General features: G+C 44.6%; 1 protein-coding gene across 9 annotated transcripts in view; it reads right to left on the bottom strand.

Annotated features, from left to right (window-relative positions):
- TJP1 (tight junction protein 1) overlaps positions 1-22,205 on the bottom strand; it is a 340,092-nt gene that overhangs the window by 269,677 nt on the left and 48,210 nt on the right. For 2 of the 9 annotated variants that reach the window (XM_083712158.1, XM_083712152.1), the window contains exon 1: positions 11,082-11,331. The exons of 6 other annotated variants lie outside the window; for them this stretch is intronic. In XM_083712158.1, coding sequence (XP_083568284.1) covers positions 11,082-11,248 — 167 coding nt within the window. In that variant the 5' untranslated portion in view covers positions 11,249-11,331. Of the gene's footprint in view, positions 1-3,392; positions 3,533-11,081; positions 11,332-22,205 lie in introns of those variants that run through there. One more of the 9 variants, XM_083712159.1, reaches the window with a different exon arrangement.

The raw sequence follows: 22,205 nt of genomic DNA, 5'->3' as shown, positions 1-22,205 counted from the left end.
TTTTAGACCTGATTTCTAAGCACTTGTTTCATACACAAGTTGAATGGGAGGAGGGGACAGAGCTGCGTTCATGTACATATTTTGCTATATTTATATTCTGCCTCAGACCAGGCCTGCACAACTTCAGCAAGGGGGTGGCCACCTCCAATATACCCTGGAATCTCTTTCTAGTTCCACATGGTCAGAAACCTCATGAGAACTCAAAGTTCCCTCTTCATGTATCAACAGCAAATCGGTGCAACCTCATGGCCACGCTGCCTACGAACCTTTGGCAAGAGAAAAGGAAATGACTGAGATACCTGAGATACCTGGAGGATGAGCCAAAGGGGAAGCTATTCTCCAAGTGCCCCAAATGTTTTATTGTTGCTCTACTGGAAACAAGAAATGCCTTCCTAAGGGGTAATCCTCAAATCAGCACCCTGCAACAATGTACTGCTGTAACTCTCTCCTTTGCCAAATGCATATTAATAGGCATTCAATGTTCTGCTGCTGCCAAGCAACATTTTGCTGAGCACTGAGGTTAAGGGCGAGTTGGGTAAAAACCCTTTAAACAAACAAGCAAGCAAGCAAACCTTCTGACCCTACATTTAGTTCAAGAGCAAAAAAAGATGACTCACAAGCCTTTTTTGTGCTCTACTAGGACATCTAAGGCCAACAAGAGGCCATGTCAGGTCATTCCATGGTCAGCCAGAGTCACCCAGATGTCTCCAGATGCCATCTTGCACGAGAACTGGACCATAAGAACATAAAGCGAGTTCCATGAGATCTGATAGCCTTTCCCACAGTGGCCACCAGATGCCTCGGGGAAGACCACAAGCAGGACACAAGGGTAGCTCTCTCCCACTGCCCTCTAGCAACTGGTAGTCAGATACACTTTGCCTCTGGATCCTGGAAGAATTTGTCTCACCTGTTAAAAACATTTAAGCCAGCGGTCTTCCCTACATCTTGCAACTATGAATTTCAGCCCTGAGCCCGGCTTCGGCTGGGGAGGGCGGGATATAAATAAAATTTATTATTATTATTTATTATTAATTGTATACTAGTGCCAGATGCTATGCTTTACGAACCAACGTAGGATCATAAGAAGAGCCAGCTGGATCAGCATCAGTGGCCAACAAGATGTCTGTGGCATCTAAAATCAGGACCTCTCCTTTGGCTTCCAGCAACTGGTGTTCAGAAACATTACTGCCTCTGACCGTGGAGGCAAAGCCGAGCCATCATGGCTAGTTGCCCTTCATAGCCTTACCCTCCAACTCATGGTTTTAGAAAAGCCATAAAAAACCTCTTCTTCATTAACTGCCCCTGTGACAATTACAAGCTATTGTACACAATGTAAAGCTGCCACCCTCCTTAATTAAGTGAAACACTCAATACTTTCCCAAGCCTTCTTACAAATCAACTATTGACAAACCGGTTAACCTAACAGCAAAATGATAATGTAAGATACAACATTAGACAAATCAGATGTTCAAAAGCAAACAAACAATCTTTGACATTGACAATTTGCGATGAACATCTCAAAAATACCTGTTTTCAGAACAGGCAATTAACAGATCCTGCAATGAGGAGGAAATGAGAGCAATCACATCTCACAATAACTTTGCTCATAAAGGTATGGAAAAGAAGAAGTTGTTTTCTATTGGATTCACACTATACTAAGCAAAGTTGTTAATATACACTTCTAAATTGCACTGTACAATTAAGCTGCTTCTGCTGTTTGGGAAGTTGCTTCTCTCTGGAGATCTGATCCGAGACAGTGGATTTGGCTACAGGAGCAGAATTGAAATTTCAAATACCTGGAAAGCTGCCGAACATCTTGCTCCCAGAGTTTCAGCTCATGTGCCCTCTCCCTCTGTCAACTGTGTCATCACAGGTCTCCTCAGAATCCACCTTGCCCAAAGGGGAGGACAAATTAACTTTCAAAAAGCTTTCCCCCCCCCCTTGTAGTTTTACCTTTGTTGCTTTATCACAGCCAAGAGTTAACATGGTGGGTTTCGTGTTTGCAGCAAAATTACTTCTATCATTTCTCAGACACAGCTACTGAGAGTTTGCTACTCAGCTCTGAGCTCAGTGCTTTCGCTTTATTTCATCTCCCTGATTGTCTCCCCACTCCCGCCATCCAGCATGCTCTCTCAAATAACATCCCATCAAATGCCAGGTCTTTTTAATGCTAAAGCAAAAGTGATGAGGTCAGTAGGACTCAGCTGAACATGCTCAGTGCATCTCACCAACATGCACAAGGAGGAGGAGAAGGTGATCCCTTTCCAGCCGACTGACCAAAGAACCGTTTCTGTATTTATATTCATTCATTTTAATTACTATGAAGAGAACATTGTGATGTTCATTAAAATAATGACTAACAACACAGGTTAGAGAGAAGTGGTGCGTCTGCAAACATTTCCAGTGTAGACTATGATGATATACTGACTCAGGGGTCAGTAGCAAAATAATCTTTCTGCAAATACAACAGGTACTGATATCTATCAGGGCACAAGCTTTCGTGGACTAGAGTCATCAGATGCATAAAGTTTTATCCTTATTTTTCTGGGGTGCTCTCTTTCAGTGGCTGCTTTTTCACTATGCCAGAGTTGGGCCCTCCTGATCCTGCTGCACTTCAGTCCACATCAGCAAGACACATGCATCCATCAGGGAGGGGCAGAGCTAAATCAGAGGCGAACCAGGTGCCTGGAATGGGACTTTGTCCTGGTCTGCTTGTCAGCAAACATCTCTTTTTCAACTTCTCATATTCCCAAAGTGGACAATAGCACAGGCAATATTATTCATTCGGGGATTTTTGCCAAAAGAGGTTTACAATCCTCTTGGCATAAGTGTGAAAGACCTAAAGAGAGAGAGCATTTAGATTCTATGCATGAATCTTCTCTTAGCTAACAGCAATTTTAATGTATTCAATAGGAGTTAAGCGCCACAAAATCAAAGGGATAATCAGGCACTTTCCAAACTGTTCAGTAACAGAAGTAACGATCCGCCCTGTCCTCCTGATTCTACATGTCAGGGATGGGGAGCGCCTGTGTCTCTACAGATGTTGCTGGACTCTCCCATCATCTCCAGCCAATATGGCCAATGGTCAAGCAAGATGAGAGTCCAGCAACACCTGTAGGACTCCCCAGGTCTCACACTCCTCTCTTATGTGCTTCTCCATTTTCTTTTAAAAAACCTTTAAAACAAAGCAATCAAAATTAGAATCCAGGCCTGCAGAGCTTGAGTTCTGTGCGCATCCTCACCCTTCCAAGCTCTTCCTCAGCATGCAGCACTGTCTCTCTGACCACATTTCCCAAGAGTTCCTGCCCGCAGCCTATACTAGGAAGCTGGCTTATGCCATGTCAGACTCCGCTAATGAAGCTGTCGCATAGCAAATCAGACCAAGAATATACCTAGTCCAATTTTGTCTGCTATGATCAGTTGTAGCTCTCCAGGTCTCAGCAGACAAAGAAGGGCACTTCAAATCCATCTGCTGCTGGAACCTACTCACTGAAGATGCCATTTTCATTTTGTGACATGTCTTTTTAGAATGTAAGTCTGAATGTAAGTCTATAAAACAGTAAAAGCTACAACATTTATTAAAAACAAAACAGCAATGCACAATTAAACACCATGTAAGAAATGGAAAGGCCCAGACTGTAAAACTTAAGTTATTTAAAAAGCCTGGATAAATAGAAATATCTTCACCGAGCACTGAAAACACAGTGCCAGGAAAACGTGTCTGGGAAGGCTATTCCATAATCAGGGAGCCACTACCCAAAAGGCCTTGTCCCTAGCTCACTTCATCTGGCAGTGTGAGCAGGAGAGACCTCAGTGGCTGTTAGCCATGCTGGACGCTCTGCCTTCAGAGGCAGAGAATGCAAGCTGCTTGCCAGGATGTCTGCAAGCAGGGCTTGAAAGTTACTTCTGCTGTTTGACCCCAGGAGATGGTATTCAGAAGTACTCGTGTGTATATGTGCTTTGTAACCTGGAATGTAACTTGCTGCACAAAAAAAGTCACATTCTTTGCTCCACCTACTTTTGCCACTGACTTTATGGTAAACCAGTGCATCATGGTGTCAACCAGCTGAAATTTGCCCGGAGTCTGCAGTCTGTAGCAGAGGAGCGTGCTGGCCGCCACTGTGGAGCCCTGAGAGTACTGAACTCTTACTGGGTGGGTGAAGATTCCACCTACAAGTTCTTTGAAGTCATTCTGATTGATCCTTTCCACAAGGCTGTCAGGCGCAACCCAGACACCCAATGGATCACCAAGGCAGTTCACAAACACAGAGAGATGCGGGGGCTGACCTCCGCTGGCAGGAAAAGTCGTGGCCTCGGCAAGGGCCACAAATTCCATCACAGAATCGGTGGCTCACGTCGCGCTGCTTGGAGGCGACGCAACACCTTGCAGCTTCACCGTTACCGCTGATTCTTTTGCATATAATTTTCTCATTATAATAAATCAGCCAGAGTTCACACACACACACAAAAAAAAAGCAGCACCAGGAACGTTGCCCATGACAGAATGTGGTCCTGGGCTGAAGAAAGTTCCCCTCCCTGAGCTAATCCTTCCTTCCCTGCCTCAGAAGCCAGATAGCCACCTATATGGGATCTTGTAGAAATTAATTTCCTGCATTGACAAGTGGTTGAATTGAATGACCTTTGAAGTCCCCTTCCAACTCTGTTATTCTCCGACTCTACTTTTAACTGAGTGAGATGTAAGATGTGCAGACCTGGTTTATATTATATTTTATGCCACATCAGAACACATTTCAAACATGTGGAATATGTTTCCATATATGTAGTCCTTGTGCTGGTAACCTTGAGGCTGGGTTACTGCAGTGCACTCTCTGTAGGGCTGCCCTTGGGCCTAGTTTGAAGCTCCAGCTGGTGCAGAAGGAGGTAGCCAGACTGCTGAAGGAGGCATCCGGCCAACTACGTGTGACTCCCTATCTGCTACTGAGCCAGGTTCAAGGTTCTTGTTTGTTACAAAGCTCTGAACCACTCAGATCCTGGGGACCTCAGGGATTGCCTGAACCCTTCTATCTCAGCTCCGTCACGGAGATCATCTGCAGGAGTCTTGTTGGTCATTCCCCGAGTTAGTGAGGCTCATTTGGCTACAACAACAACCCAAGCCTTCAGTGTCATCAGCCCAGTCCTGTGGAACACCCTGCCACTAGAGATGGAGCAAGGGCCTTTTAAACTTTTAAGCCCACTGTGAGTTTTTCAATTCTTTCAGGTTTATACGGGCAATTAGGAAAACACATTTCCATAACAATTACCTCATTTCTGATTTTAACATTTTGATATGGTTATTTTGTATGATTTTACATATAATTTTTGTAAACCGCTCTGGTACCTTTTTATGAATAGTGGTGTAAAAGAAAGGAAGAAGTAGAGGTAGTTGGTGGCTGGCAAAGAGAAGTGGAAACAGGATGAAAGAGGGCATGAGAGGGGGAGGAAGGTGCCCTACTCAATTGTGGCTTCAGTCCCAAACACTTTGTGCTCAAGCCCTGCCCACCTGCAGCATATGGACCCCAGGAAATTAATCCGAGGGAATGTGGCCCTTGACAGAAAAAAAGACTGCCACCCCGCCAAAAACAGTTGTACATTCTCCCTTGACACATATTATGAACTGCTCCACACAAAATTTGAGAAACCACAAGCATATATGGACCAACATGGACCAACTCATTCTTCATAGAAATACCATATGAGAATCATGAATGCCAAGAATTAATAGTTGGTAGTCAGTCAACTTGTTAAATATCAGAATTGCATCCACAAACAGCACTCCAGGACAAATTAGTTCCCATTTTCTCTCACACATAGCCTACACATTGGCAGAAGTTATTCTGCATCACTTTGTCTACACATATTAATTTTATCTATTTACAGGATTATTATTATTTTTTAAAAAAACCTTCCCTCTTCAGCAGAAAACACTCAAAGCAGCTTCCTATTCATGTATATTCTGATATACATAAAAATGCAAGGCTGTCGTCATGCACCCCCAATGGGAGGATTTGTAGTGCCTCATCAGAATCCTGGTTTTGCATGAAGTCAGGGTGGGGAACAAACAAGAGCAGCAGCCATGGCATAGGCACTAGGGGGGAAAGACACTGAGGACAAAAGTCATGAGAGAGGTCTGAATGGATTGGGAAAGGAGGGCCGTTGTCTTTTTAAAAAGGTGTTTTAACCAGGAAGGAGAAATGGCAGAGATGGGAACAAAATAGAAACTAATACCTAAAGCTAACACAACAGACCCTTCCCAATTCCTTTTTTGCTGTATTGAAACCTTGTTTTAAGCCACCTTTTTTCTCAGTGTCTCCCACCTTGGCTTGCTCTCGTCAAACCTCTGCTATTGTTTAAAACCACGGGTTCCCTCATTGGCACTCCTTTCTTGCTATCCTGAAACTTCTCCCTCATCCATTACTCAGCTGCCTCATACGAGAGAGAAGAGAGATACAGAGCCCTCAAATATTCCATAGACTCACATGATGTCTTGCATTGGGGTAATATGTCTTGTCTTCAACATGTAGTTTCAGATTCAATGTAGTAATTTAGAATGGGTATTTTATTAACAAGAGAACACCCACCCACAACATTCATCAACTGGACTGAACCATCTCTGACTGAACAAGCTAAGTGACAGGCTTGCTCTTAAAATAGCACAGGGAGACAAGCCCCCAAAACTTGGGACTGGTGACTGAAGACCCAATTACAGCGAGTTCCACACCCTGGGCATTGCTACAAAGAAGGTCTAGTCCCTTGTTTCCACCAGCAACACCTCATCTGGTAGAGGGACATCTAGCAGAGCCTCTCCAACTGGCTGCAGGGGACAGGCAAGTCAGTGGGTTGTATTCCTACTCAGAGTACAGCCATTAGAATAATAGAACTGTAGAGTTGGAAGAGACCCCAAGGGTCATCTAGTCCAACCCCCTGCAATGCAGGAATCTCAGCTAAAGCATCCATGACAGGTGGTCATCTGACTTCCACTTAAAAACCACCAAGGAAGGAAAGATCTATTAATAGATCTGACTAATTTAGGTTCTGCAATTTTAATGGGGCTACTCTGAGTAGAACTTAGTTGGCTACAACCCTACATAAACCCTACAAACCCTACATGCATAGGGTACCAATGTACGGGGTTTTAAACCCACTGAGCCTCTAAACCAACTTCCCCCAATCTGGCGCCCTCCATGTGTTTTGGGCTTCCTCTCCCATCATCCCTGACTATGGGCCCTGTTAGCTTGGCAGGGCCAATGGCAGTCCAACATTTGGGGAGCACCAGCTTGGGAAAGGCTGCTCTATCATTTAAAGCAAGACATGGAATAAACCCTTAGGAACCCAGAGCCTGAGGCCAAGTCAGACCATTGGCCCACGCAGCTCAGGGTGGTCTCCACTGACAGCCAGCAACTCTGGGATTCCTTCCAGCCTTGCCTGTGCAGACCTAACCATTGAGCTACAGTTCTTCCCTCTGGTGCTGGTCAATATTTAAACACCTAAGCTAATGTTATTGGAATTTGTACCAGGATGTATGGCAACTTCTATGGGGCTGACAACTGTCAAAGTCGGTGTGGGGCAAGCCTCTACCCTTTCCTTTTGAATTTACACTGGTTGGTGCTGCATGACATCTGACGTGGCTGGAAGATCACAGTAGAATTTAGTCACCTAGTGGCCTTTCTGCCAGACTGGTGCCAAGCAGGAGAGTGATTTTGGTGATCTGGATGACTGTCCCCGAGAATCGATCTTGAGACCACCCCATTCATTTTCTTAATGACTCTAAATGGCTTCTATACAGCCCACTGTTTTGACACTTGGAACCCTAGAAATTGAATTAGCCCCTAGAAATTAAATTCTCCAACACTGTGTGATGATGAAACACGAGAAACAAACAAAAACAAGCCGTATAGTAATGAAGCTGTGCTTTTAATGTTCCATAGGACAAGACCTTTTATTGTGGAAGAAATTAGAGCGGCAGATGTTCCATGAAGGAAGCAAACAGTCGCCACTACCTTTGCATTTTTTCATTCAGTGGGATTCAGGTGGATTATCTCCCCCAGCAAAAGATAAGAGTATTTTAAACCGTTTTTATTAAACAGTCTATTTTGCTTGCAGTAACTGTATGTAACATATATCACAGACGTTATTGACCTGAGAGCAAACCAGAATATGTAAAACCTGATTTTCAATCTTTTTTTCAAAGCATGATACTTGAATTCATAAAAGCTGAAATATCTAATTAAAAATCAGACTGACTCATTTTCTTTCACATGCCGTGCATTGTTTGTCTGTTTGTTTGTAAAAGGGTTGTGACCTGCACTTCCAATGTAACATAGTCAAATGTATACTTTTCTTGTTACTAAGTAGGCAGAAAACATTTCTTAGGTCAGTTTTTATTCATTTATTATTATGTAATTTTCTCAACAGCACCTTCATCCAAACTATGGACTCCAGGATGGTGTACATGAAAATCACACATCATTCTAATACTAATAAAATATTTTTAAAAATTATAATAACAACATAATAAAATTTATTTAATCAAAGACCAGAATTTTTATGCTGAAGAATTCTTACCCTTTGGCAAAAACACAGCTAATCTTTTTTAAAAGAACATTTGCTTACTTTTGGATTTTATGTTGTACTGTCATTCAGGTTAAGGATGCTCTTATAAAACATAGTCATGTAAAAGGATGTTAAAGCCACAAGGCAAACATAATGACAGAAAGAACTTAAGCATGTCCTGCAGCCTAACAACAAATTTGTCTATAAGTGTCCATTAGACTTCACACTCACAGAGCAACCTTGTTTTGATCCTTCATAACAATCATTGAGAAACCTATGTACAATGCACTCATGCCTGATAACTGGGAGCTATAAATGATTTCCCCCCAACTTTTACAGCAAGGTTGTACAATGATCTGAGAGTACTTAGAAGAGAGCACACAAAACAGTATAAAAATAGAACCTATTTAATGCTCAGTTTTGTTCCTGACAAATAATGTTTTATCATTAGCATCTGTATACACCTCAATGACTCACATGCACTATCAGCAAAATGAAGAGAGATGATTCTGCTGAGAGTGAGCTAAATTATCATTTTATGTGTCCCAGACAAATGAGAACATGACAATAGGAACCCCTGCAAACAACTGGTTTTTAAATAAAAGTTTCAACTCTTTTTTACTGTAACATAAAAGGCTTGGCAATGGTTTTTCAAGTTAAGTTATGGTAAGTTAAGTTGATATGATATATGAAGTTCTTTAGAAAAGGCATACAAGGTGTTTGCATATTCCTTAAATATTATGATATTTATATTGTGATCCTGAAACCAGCTAAATTGGTTCTAAGCAGATAAAAACAAGCTTGTAAAAAATATCTGCCAGAGGGAATAAAGGGCAAGCCATGGGACAGAATGAGCAAAGTGCATTTCACATATAGTCAAGGCAGTATTCCTTACTCACGACGAGGCTTCAGATGAGCAGAGTAGTAACCACTGTATTCTCTTTCTCATGTCATATATTCTGCTAATCTATCTGAATGGAGAGAGAATCAATCATATCAAGTGCAGGAAACAGGAGCAGACTATTAGCTGGCGGTTCTCAGATGCTCCAGCTACCTTCTCTGCCATCAGCACTTTTCCCCTCTGACATTTTACACTTTCTCACTGGACCGACCGAGGGTCAGGAGAAGAGCAAGTTACTGCTCAGATGTGGCTTTTTAAGCTTGTGTACATGATTGGACCTTCAAATATGTTAATACAATTTAAGCAATATGATGAATGTCTCTCTTGTTGGCCAGAGACAGGCCGGGCAAGAGAGAGAAAGATGCATCCATTATGTATCTACATTTCATTTTGCACATCAAAAAGAAAATCACATATACAAAAGATAAAGAATTGCATATGATTTTGGAAATGGATTTTGGTTCTGCCATTCCCCTCCCCCATGGAAACTTGTAGTGCTATATTGTTAAACCAAATAGTTGAAGCAATTCTGCTATGCTCTGCTTCTCCCCCATGTCAGCCTATTCAGTTTGATTTTAGATTTTATTCTCCTTCAGGTTTTTCCTTCTAAAAACTACCCGTATCCTATTGCTTGAAGTCAAACTGATCCTTCACAAGTCACCAGTTATTGCAATGCATCTTTGCACCCTACTCACCCACAGTACATAATCACAATATGACAGTCTGCCCCCTCAACATGCCGGGTGTGCGTCTGCACACAGAGGAGCTGAGCAAAAGCCATTGAAGGAAACAGAGAAAAGCACACATGCACTATATAATTCTGAATCAAACAGCTAAGGTCAAATTCTCACAATGCATTACACACACTCTCTCACACATCCCCCCCTCCCTCCAGTAACTATCATAAACACCAATTATTTGGCAAGGATAAGACACACTTTATTCATCTAGGGTTTTATAAAAAATCAAAATGCTGTTACCAAGCAGATCAAAGACTATGTTCCATGTTCTGAAATCCATAAAGGCCCTCCCTTATCACTCCCCCTCTGTATCTCTCTGGAAGAGCATCCATGATCTCAGAGCAAATTTAACCAACATCCTCAGTTAAAAAAGAAATAGATTGGGAGCTTGATAGTGCCAAGCATGACACTTTTGAACTCTAAAACAGCTTCCAATTGGTTATGGCAGCGAAGCCTCTCTTCCTCCCCCCCCCCACCCCGCACACACACACTGGCCGGCTTTTGCGAAAAGAAAAGAAAAAAGAAAACTACTAAGCACAACACCAAGGTCTGACTCTGCGGGGAAGGGGGGCTGTTTTGCCGCAAATAATTCATGGAACCCTCCCCCCCCCCCCGGTGCGCTGGTATCTTTCCAGCATCCAGATGACAGAGAGGGAGGATTTCACTGCAAAGAAACCGGGCGATTCTGCCGATTTGCCACGGTTCGCATTTTAATTAATGCAGCACTCCTGGCCCCGCGGAGCCGAGCTGCGTGGCCGTGGAAGAGCAGCTCAGCGGGAAGAGCTTCCCTCGCCCGGGTCGCGCGCGTGGGCCCCGAAGCCAAGCGGGGCAGGCGCCCCATCCCGGATCCCGCAGCGCGGCGCCCGCCCGCCCGCCCGCCCGCTACTCACCAGAGCTTCCTCTTTAAGGGCATGAGGCTGCCCCGGTTGGAGGCGGTCACCCCGATGGCCATCTGCAAGACAGTCAGGTATTTCTGATACTTCATTTTGCCGTCGCCCCCCCGGTCCCTGCTGCGTCCCCGCCGCCGCCACCGACAGAGTCTCTCCAGCCGCTGCATGCAATCATCAAATTTTTATTTCCAGGCATCTGCCGTCCCTGCGTCGCGCTTCTTCCCTCCTTCGCCTCCTCCTCCTGCTCCTGCCGCGCTCCCGCGCTCCCTCGCGCCGGGCAGCCCCCCCGCCCCCGCCTCCTCCTGCAGCTCCCTCTCCTCCCCGCTCGCGCTCGCCTCTTCCTTTCTCCTCCTCCTGCTCCTGCCTCGCTCGCTCTTTCTTTCTCGCTCTCCCTCAGCTGACAGGAGCTCCTCTTCCTCCTCTTCCTCCTCCTCCTCCTCGCCCCTTCGCTCTTGCCCACCTTTGCGATCCCTGCTCCTGTTCCGCCCCCCCCCCGGGTTCATTCACACGTGCGTACCTATCGCGTCATGATTAGCCCGATTGCACGTTGGAATGGGCCAACCCAGCTACAACACACACACACACAAACTCAAAGAAAGGAAGAAAATATTGGTGTGGTCTCCAGTGCAACCCTTTTGGATCATTTAAGGGGCAGAAGTGCTGATTCACACACATAGGCACATCAATGCCTTCATAAGGTGGTTTAGTAATGGTTTTGCATGTGAACAGGCCATGGGAGTGCATCTCTCTCGTCTCTCTCTCTCTCTCTCTCTCACACACACACACACGTGCAGGTACAAAGAGGGAGATGACATTAATATCTCCTCCAGTGTGATGCTTTGGAGCTTTTTGGGTGCCAGCAGTGGAAAGGCTGATTCACACATGCGATGCTCCATAATTGCACCACATACAGTGAACACCATTTGAACACCAACGAACACCATTTCAAAGAAGTATGTTGGAGTTCAAAGAGGCTTGCTTGTTCGTGAATAAGTTTAAAGTTGCAAAATGAGGGACTATATGCATTTGTGAACAGGCCACTCACATGGTCATCAATCCATCGTTGTGATTATTTGCACATGTGAATGGGCCCTCTCAGACTGACCACCATCAACACTAAACTTTTATATCACTGAATGTCAACACAATGCGTTGAGGCATTTCAGCAATAACATATTGAAAGGGCTCCTTACACATCTGCAGTGCAATCCTAGGCACGGTTATTCAGAAGTACAGTAGTACCTCGAGTTAAGATCTTAATTCATTCTGGAGGTCTGTTCTTAATCTGAAACTGTTCTTAACCTGAAGCACCACTTTAGCTAATGGGGCCTCCTGCTGCCACCGGAGCATGATTTCTGTTCTCATCCTGAAGCAAAGTTCTTAACCCAAGGTACTATTTCTGGGTTAGCAGAGTCTGTAACCTGAAGCGTCTGTAACCTGAAGCGTCTGTAACCCAAGGCACCACTACCGTGTGGGTGTGTTTAAAGTATGGTTGTAGATGAATGAATCAGTGGCCCCTAACCCTGAGGGCCGTGCTCCACCTCCATTACTGAATACCAGTCACTGGGAACTGCAGGAGGGGCGAGTGCTCTTGTTCTTAGGTCCTGCTTGCAGGTTTCCTATGGGCATCTAGGTGGACCCTGCGAGTACAGAACACTCCACTGGCCTTGTCCAGCAGGCTCTTCTTACATCCTTACATTTGTGTGTTGATCTGGGAAAAGCCCCTCTTAGAATCATGGAATCATAGCATGGTAGAATTGGAAGGGACTCCAAGGGTCATCTAGTCCAACCCCCTGCAATGCAGGAATCTCAGCTAAAACATCCATGACAAATTACCATCCAATTTCTGTTTTAAAAACCTCCAAGGAAGGAGAGTCCACCCCCCTCCTGCGGGACACTGTTCCACTGCAGAAAAGCTCTAATCGTCAAAAAGTTTTTCTGAATGTTTAGTGAGAATCTCCTTTCTTGTAACTTGAAGCCATTGGTTCGAGTTCTCCCTTCCAGAGCAGGAGAAAACAAGCTTGTTCCCTCTCCCCGGTGACAGCCCTTGAGATATTTGCAGGTGGCTATCATATCTCCTCACAGTCTCCTCTTTTCCAGCTCCTTCAAGCTGTCCTCACAAGGCTTAGTTTGCAGACCCTTGATCATCTTGGTCTCCCTCCTCGAAGTCTGTGCCCAGAATTGGACACAGTATTCCAGGTGTGGTCTGACTAAGGCAGAATAGAGTGGGACTGTGACTTCCCTTGATCTTGATGCAGTCTAGAATAGCATTAGCCCCTCCCCCCCCCGCTGCATCACACTGCATCAACTTGTGGTCCACCAAGACCCCTTAGATGCTTTTCACATGTACTGCTAGTAAGCCAGGTGTCCTAAGTGCAGAACCTTACATTTGTCCCTATTGAAATTCATTTTGTTAGCTTGCGCCCAGTTCTCCAATCAGTTAAGGACATTTTGAATTCTGGTTCTGTCTTCTGTGGCATTAGCTGCCCCTCCGAGTGTGATGTCATCTGCAAATTTGATGAGCATCTCCTCAATTCCTTCATCCAAATCATTTATAAAGACGTTGAACAACAACGGACCCAGGACACAACCCTGCAGCCCCCCACTTGTCACTTTTTTCCAGGATGATGAGGAACCATTTTTGGGTTTGGTCAGTCAACTAGCTACAAATCCACCTAAATCTACCTTGTTCATCCCACATTTTTCAGCTTCCTTGTGAGAATATCATGGGGGCCTGTGTCAAAAGCCTTACTGATCCATGAAGTTTGTAATTCCGTCAAAAAATAAATCAGATTGGTCTGGCATGACTTGTTTTTGAGAAACCCAGGCTTAGTCTTAGTAATCACAGCATCCTTTTCTAAGTGCTCACAGACCGACGGTTCAATTATCTGTTCTAGGACCTTCGCTGGTATTGATGTGAAGCTCACCGGTCTGTAGTTACCTGGGTCTTCTTTTTCCCCCTTTTTGAAGATGGAGACAACAACATTTGCCTGTCTGTAGGGACCTCACCTGTTTCTTCCCAGGTAATTAAGGCTATGGTCTTAGTGGTTCTTTGTACATGTGAATGAGCAGATACAGGTAAACCACTACAGAGAGAGAGAGAGAGAGAGAGAGAGAGAGCGAGCGCACACTTTTGTATCGGCTCCCATCACCTCCAACACAACTGGGGACTTGTTCAAACATTTTAGCTGCAGATCACTAATACATGCTCATTGTTCAATTAGAGCATCACCAATGGATGACAAGCATGCTTGAATGGGCCACTGTTGCAGACGCAGACCCTGGTGGAATTTTCCTATTGTGTCCAATGCTATTTAACACAGTTGCCAGTCAAAGAGTGTGCAATAAGCAGGTGAAAGTCATATACAGTGGTACCTCGGTATTTTTCGCTCTATAACACGCACCAGACCATAACATGCACGTAGTTTTTAGAGGAGGAAAACAAGAAAAAAAATATTCTAAACGAAATAGTGGATATATTATTTTTGTGGTTCATGCTGTGGCCACAGACATGTGATCTGACAGTGAGTTTGGAGTAGCCCAATGCAAAAATCCTGAGGATCCATGTGGATCCATGCTTTGTAACCACGGAGGAGGGAAGGAAGGGGAACCATGGATCCTCTGCTCACGACTGCAGCAGATCCCCACCACCACCCGCAGGCATTCGCTCCCTAACACGCACAGACATTTCCCCTTACTTTCTAGGAGGAAAAAAGTGAGTGTTATGGTGCAAAAAATACGGTACTTAATTCGTTCCGGAGGTCCGTTCTTAACCTGAAACTGTTCTTAACCTGAAGTACCACTTTAGCTAATGGGGCCTGCTGCTGCTGCCGCGCTGTCGCTGCACGATTTCTGTTCTAATCCTGAAGCAAAATTCTTAACCTGAAGCACTATTTCTGGGTTAGCGGAATCTGTAACCTGACATGTCTGTAACCCGAGGTACCACTGTATGTGGGAACCATCTCAGAGCCTGGAGCAAGTTATGTGAGACTATCATGAGACCTCAAGGACAATATCCTAATATTTATAAATAAAACAAATCTTTTTTAAAATGTTACTAGCAACACCAATAATAATAACCCCAACAGGAATGTGCCTGAAACAACCAACATTTGTATTACATATGTATGTTTATTTTTTGTTTGCATTCAGTTTTGTTGTTTTTCTTTTCTGTGTTTCTTTTTTCTTTCTATCTTTTGTTATTGTGTGTTAGTGAACTGTATGCTCTTGTTTAAATAAACAAAAATATTATATAAAAAATAGGAGAAGAGATTCCAAGGGATTCTGTGCTCAAATTACAGGGAAATTGAGGAGGATGCAGCATGATTTTGTTAAGAGTCCAGAGGTGAGGTTTATGGATCTTACTAAAGGTTCCTATATCTATATACATATCTACACACATCCAAACACACATGTACTCATACACATCAACTCATGAAGGGTTCTTCAAACACCCCAACCCCTAGTTCAAGAGAAACTCTCTTTCAAAAAATTATTCTTGTCCTCTTGTTTCCCTCCATAACTCAAACTGGTCTCCTGCATTTGTAGCATCTCCTTCTGCCCTCCAAAACCAATGGCTGACATAGGCTGTGTACACACCATATATTTAAAGCACATTTAAGACACACAACTCCCAAAGAATTTAGCCCCACAGAGCTACAATTCCTAACCCCCTCCATAAACTACAGTTCCCAATATTCCGTGGGGGTGCTCTAAATCTATGGTGTGTACACAGGACCCCACAAACATACAAAGTACAATCCTATGCATGTTTAGTCAGATTAAAATCACAGATCACCTTCTTGCTTCTGAAAATGTTTTCTCAATTGTCTGCATAAGCCTAGGGTTGCCATCCATCCCTAAAAAAACATGGTTGTCCTTTTTTGGAGAAAAGTGACCCTGTCCTGTTTGGACTTCAGACAGGATGCCTTTTTTTATGTATTCGAGTTCTTCCTGCTGCTGCTGCTTTTCAAAACTGTGTGGGCAGAGGGTGGGTCTGGTGGAGGAGGACAGCAAGAGCCTGAGCAGGTTCAATCTTCATTCGGCCATGAAAGTCTTAATGAATAACTTTAGGCCAGTCGCTATAGCTCTCAGCCTAACCATTTTCATAGGGTTGTTGTATGGATAAAGTGTGGGAGAGGGCCACATACTTTAAGGTCCTTAGAAAAAAGGGGGTATAAAAATGCAATAATAAGTCTAACATACCCCCCCACACACATCTGTACATGGATAGCAGGAGCTCTAGGCATAAATTTAGGGCTGAGGCGGAATATCAAAGAGTGTCCCGCTCCCTAAGTCAAAGTATATAACACTCAAGACTGGCCAAGTGATTTTTGTCACCTGAAACTGAGGCCACATTCACAACATACACTTAAAGCACTATGATATCACTTTAAACAGCCTTGGCTTCCCACAGACAGGTCTGGGAATAATAGTGTGTTAAGGGAGCTGAGAGTTCCTAGGAGACCCCCCCCCCATTCCACTCCCAGAGCCACAGTAACCAGAGTTCCCTGGGAAGAGGGATTGATCATTCTGTACAGCATGAGACTCTTGGTCTCAGGGCTGTGGGTTCCAGCCCCATGTTGGGCGAAAGATTCCTGCATTGCCGGGGGCTGGACTAGATTTCCCCAGGGTCCCTTCCAACTCTGTCATTCTATGATCTATGATTCTGCAACCTGTAGCTCTGGGAGGGGAACGGGAATCTCCAGACCCCTCTCAGCACCCATAACAAACTATAGCTCCCAGGATTCTTTGCAGGAAGCCATGACTGTATAAAGTGGCACCACAGGGCGTTTCATGTATCGTGTGAATGTGGCCAGAAAATCTCACCCTGGAGTAGAACTTAGTAAAAATAACCCGCTGCTTGCTGCTCTTTCATTAAGCCCCAAATTGGCTGCCTTATGCAGCTGCCTGACTCTGCCTCAGGCCAGCCGTGTTTTCATGCAGGCATTTAACTCTTACCTTCAACTGCACTGCCCATCCACACAAGCCACTGTTCAGAAACAAAGCTCTCCTCTCACTGCCCCCCCCCCCCGGTGGTCACATAAAGGCTACCCAAGGGCTGCTTGTTTTCTACACACACCTTTCCCCACAGATCTCAGCATGACCTTGGTCTGAACCTTACACACGCAGGTCCTTTCAGGAGAGTCCCTTCCAGCAGCTTTCTCCTATGTGCCCAGGATTTCTCTCTCCTCTGCTCTCTAAAGCACGCAGGCACACAGAGACACACACGGCTCTGCCATTGCTTCCCTAGGAGCTGGTCCTCCATGCGTCCTCTTCTTGCCCTGTGCCTGCCTGGAGCTCCTCCAGCTCTGCTCCCCACCCCAGCCCCCCTCCCTCTAACTTTCCAAGTCCCCACTACCCTTACAGCTGCTGCCCCCTCCCCCATTACCTGGGACCTGTGCTCCTTTGCCCCCGCTCAGCAGGGGGCTGCTGGGCTCTTCCCTTGGCCCCGTCCCATGAGGCTGGGGCTCTCCTGCTGCTGCTGCTGCTAGCGAAGAGCCATGCTGCAGCTCTGTCCCACAGCCGTGGCAAGAACCAGAGGGAGCAGCTACCTTTGCCACTGCCATCCTTTGAGGCCTGGCGTTGCCCTCTCCCCTCTGGGTCTCTGTCCTCAGCACTCCAAATCTCATTAGCGCTGAGAATAGCCCCATATTATTGTAATCCTTCCACTGCCACTACGATCACCTGTGCTTTGCAGCTATAACCTGAATGTGGAACCAAACAACACTTCGGCGTATGCAGCTCTCCCAGCTACGTGAACGGCTCTCTGCCATGGGTGGCTACTTTTAAAATTCATTTGCTGTTGTCGTCATTATACATTGCCTTGAGACATATGTGTGGGAGGCATTTCATAAATAACAAATCATAATCATCCGTCTGTCAATCTATTCCTTTTATTATGGTTAGTGACCAGTACTCAAAGCAAGGAGCTGTGTGGAGGTGTATAAAATGTTACTGAATAAAGCAAAACAGAGAACCATAGTGATACAGTTAATGAATACCGGACTGCAGAGCGCAGCCACAGCAAGCAAAATTGTAGGTTTGCTCCATTAGTTCCCAGTAGCGAGTTCTACATGTGGAACCTCAGTATTTAGCCACCCTTGAAGAGGCGGGTGCGTTCTGATCTGAGTGAAAAGGCTTCTTCTTTTCTGAAGATTCACTGCTTCAGAAAAAAAGGTTAAAACTAGCGCATGAAAGCTTCCCTTTTAAGCTGCAAAGGGATGCACTCTGCTGAACTCACAAATGTGAAGAAGGAAGGCTAATATCTAATAAATATCTCCTCTCCTAGCGTCTATACACATCCCTAGTGTGTCAGCCACCTCCTGGGATTGTTCTGGCTATGGATTTCCTGCACTGAGCAGGGCGTTAGGCAGTAATTTGCACCCCCTAACCTGTGGATTTGCGCCCCCTAACCCTAACCCCCAGATGTTGCGCCCAGTGCGGCCGGCCCCCCCTGCACCCCCCACGCTACGCCACTGCGTTAGGCTATATGGTCTCCCAAAACTCCACCAACTACAGTATAGGATTCAATGTGTTCAGTTATTTTCTGTCCACACCAAGCTCTTGGTGTGTGGCTGCTGTCGCATGATGACAGCTCCTAGGAGCCACAGGGGAGCGCTGAGTGCAGGGAAGGAACCAAAGGTAGCAAACTACCCCAGAAGGAGCAGGACATGTCCCCCACCCTTACCCTAACACTCCATACACCCCAGGAAAGGCTTCAATGGGCCGGCTAAAACAGGAGAGGGGAGCTGATGGGTCTCAAACCCTCAGTGAGCTAGGGGCTTCCCCTGCATGTGAAGACAGGCTCCAGCAGTTTGAGTCGAGGTTTGGAGTGGGAATCCCTCAAAAACTACCCCATGAGAACTGGGTGTGCTCAGCAGTCATGGAATGGCAAGAGATAGAAAACTGAAGGGAGGGAGAATGGAAGGAATCTTCCACACAGCAACCTTTTGTTGTAGATTTTACTAGTTTTCTATAATACCTAGAGTGTGGTTTTTGATGCCATTTGAACACAGAGAAAAAAGAACCACTTCCAAATCCTATTTGCAGGTCACTGATAGGTCAGATTCTGGTTTTGCATGCTTGATTCATCTTGAAAAACCTTGTAAATTGTAAGGAAAAGCACTTCCATTAAAAACAGTAGACTGTTAAGAGTCCCACAGTTAATCAGATTAAAGTTACAATGAACATTAATGTAATAGGATTTGTTATAATCAGGAGCAAGAGAGGAATTGCCTTAATATTAGCAAAAGATGGCTGAGGGTATGATCTCTTGGAAACTCCTAGGGAGGAACAAGAGATGAACAAGAGCCATGCTGTTCTTACTACATGAAGCACAAACTATTTTTTTTTAAAAAAAATTGGCGCATTTATTTATTTATTATTTTTGGATCAGTGGACACATTTGCAATTTTGAGAAAGAGTCATGGGAGTCTTTAGCAAGACTGCTCCCACAGGCACAAAACCAAAAAATGGTTGCCACACCTAATAGAAGAAAAAGAGGCAATGCCACAGAATGGACTGGTTTTGCCCCCCTCCCCTGCCCCACCATCAATGTGGGCAGAAGCCTCAACATCAGCCACCACCTACTCACAGAAGGAAGTTCTTCCCTGTTCAGAACAGATAGGAGGGTGCGTGTCCAAACCTGGCATCCAATTAAATGCAGAGATTTTTAAGGTGGCATGGATAAAGGAGCCGCGTGTTTGAGTATATAGTTCTGCAGACTGGAAAAAAGTCAGGAGGTTAAAATCTCTCCTGCAGCCCCAGCTAGGCAGAGGGCGCCCCCCCCCCGAAATCAATGTGCTTGCATAGGAGCAAGCTGTTACTTAACCATTGTGATGAGCCAGTTCTTTGCATTGTAAAAAATATTTTTTAGTATTTGTATTTGTTTCCTTTCTTTAAAATGTTTATATCCTGCTTTTCCATCATTGACAGTTAATATGCCAGACAATTATGTATATTACAATCAGCACAATTTTCAAACACCTTAAAATAAATAATGCCTGATCCTCCACTGCTCCTTGGAGTCTTCCTATTTTGTACCCACTCCTCCGTCTGATCCAGCTGAATTGAAAGCCATCTCTCCCTTCCCCACAGTACTGCATCTAGGTCCTTTGGCAAGGCTCCCTCTGCAGCAGCCCCTTTCCTTCATAAATCCACCTCTTCCCTGCAGCAAGTCTGGAAGGCTCTCCTTAGTGGTCCCCCTGTGTGGGTGGGGATGTGCTCCCTTGGCAGACAGGCAGCTGGGGCAACCAATGATGCCAGCCTGTTTCTTTTCCCACTCCCAGATCCTAGAACCTCACTGTCTAGAGCTTGATCCTAGCTGAGACCTGGCAGACTGGCTTGGAACCTTCTCCAGACCCTACAAGTGCCCCTATTTTTCAGGGTCAGTCCCAGATTAACAGAAGCCATCCTGTTTTCTGATTTGATCCCAGAATGTCCCATTTTTCCTTAGGACAACCCTATTTTCATCATGAAGGGAGTGGGCAGGGGGGTGCATTGACAGTTGGAAGGCAACGCCCGGAGAGCAGGAGGAGAAATGCATCTGGAGCAAACAAGATATGCAGGGTTGGCTGATAAGCGAAAGCAGTGCACTGCCAAAATGCTCTGGCAACACCCAATGAGGCAAGAAGGCAGATTGGGGAATATGATATGATGAGTTACTGTGGTCGGGAGGTGCTGCTAGGGTATAAAAACTGCTTGCTTACGTGTATTAGGCCTGCCAGCCTTTGGAAATAATTCCGCTGGTGGCCTCTGCGCAGATCACAATAAACTTTTTCTCCGAAGGAACTGAATCCCTGGTGCTTCTTTGTCACCTCTACGTCCTGGGTAAGTGGGCAAATGGATCCCAAGTAATTAAGGCTTCAATCAGGGAAATGTTGGAGGGTATGGAGTTATGTGACCCCTGAGGGCAGCCCCTCTATAGGGAAGTTTTTAAATGTTTAATGTTTTATTATGTTCTTATATATTGTATGTTGGAAGCCACCCAGAGTGGCTGGGGCAACCTAGTCAGTTGGGCAGGGTATATATTTTTTATTATTTTTATTTATTATTATTTATTATTTTTATTATTGACATTTCAATTTTCAATGGAGAAATGTTGGAGGGTATGCCTTCTCTCAGCAACATTTTACACAGACTGAGAAAACTCAGCAGACCACGTACCTGACAATGGCACAGGATTGGCTTACAGTGGACAGGTGGATTCTGGCCTGATGTGTCCATATTCCCTGGGGGAATATGCCTGACATTGTAGACTGCATGACACACAGCACAATCACATGATCTGAGTATGAATCAATGAGAAATATTATCCCATTGGTGGTTGTTTTGATTGGTTTTATTGATGACCTACCCATCTGTTTTGGTTTTTGGCATTTTACTTGGTATGTTATTGTTGGACACCTTGAGCAATATTTGGTGGAATGGCTGGGTACAAATTTAATGAATTGGTCAATCAATTAAAAATGCAAATCAAAAATTACAAAAGATATGTGAAGTATTTGCTGGTGCTCAATGAACCTTGTAAGGTTCTCAAAATGTTTTTTCTCCTGGAACAGAATTTAACTTCACTTTTTAACTTTTCTATTCTTTTTTCTCTTCTAATCCACACTACATACACTTAACACCTTTATACTCTTTCTGTCTCTCTGAATCTCATTAGCAAACTTTATTCTAGTAATCAGTTTTTTAAAACTTTTGATCCCTGTTGGCATTTATTGGGGGCGGGGGAAAATCCAAACATTTATTTTCTACAGTTTAATTTGGATGCTGTGTATATGTGTGTGAGAGTTGTGTGGGCTTTTATTAAGGAGACCTTGAAGTTTCCCATTAGCTCTTCACATTCTTGCCATTAAAGACAACATTTCTGTCTCCAGCCTTTCAGAACTTGGCTGCAATCCAGTGTATGGTTATGCATGTTTATTTCCTAGTGAAATCAATGGAACTTATGTGCATTCAGTTGTGTAGCAGATTGTAGCCTTTTGGATGCAACCACAGTGAGCCTGCTGAGGAGCGGAGGACAGAGACAGCACAGGGAATCATGCTTTGCTTATTTACAAGGCCAAAACAGGTCAATTCTCCAGCATTTCCCATTTAAAAGGTAGCAAGGCAAAGAGACCT

The sequence above is a fragment of the Podarcis gaigeae genome (assembly GCF_964106915.1).
Source record: "Podarcis gaigeae genome assembly, chromosome: 14".
Lineage (NCBI taxonomy): Eukaryota > Metazoa > Chordata > Lepidosauria > Squamata > Lacertidae > Podarcis > Podarcis gaigeae.
This window is presented reverse-complemented; position numbering and strand designations above follow the sequence as displayed.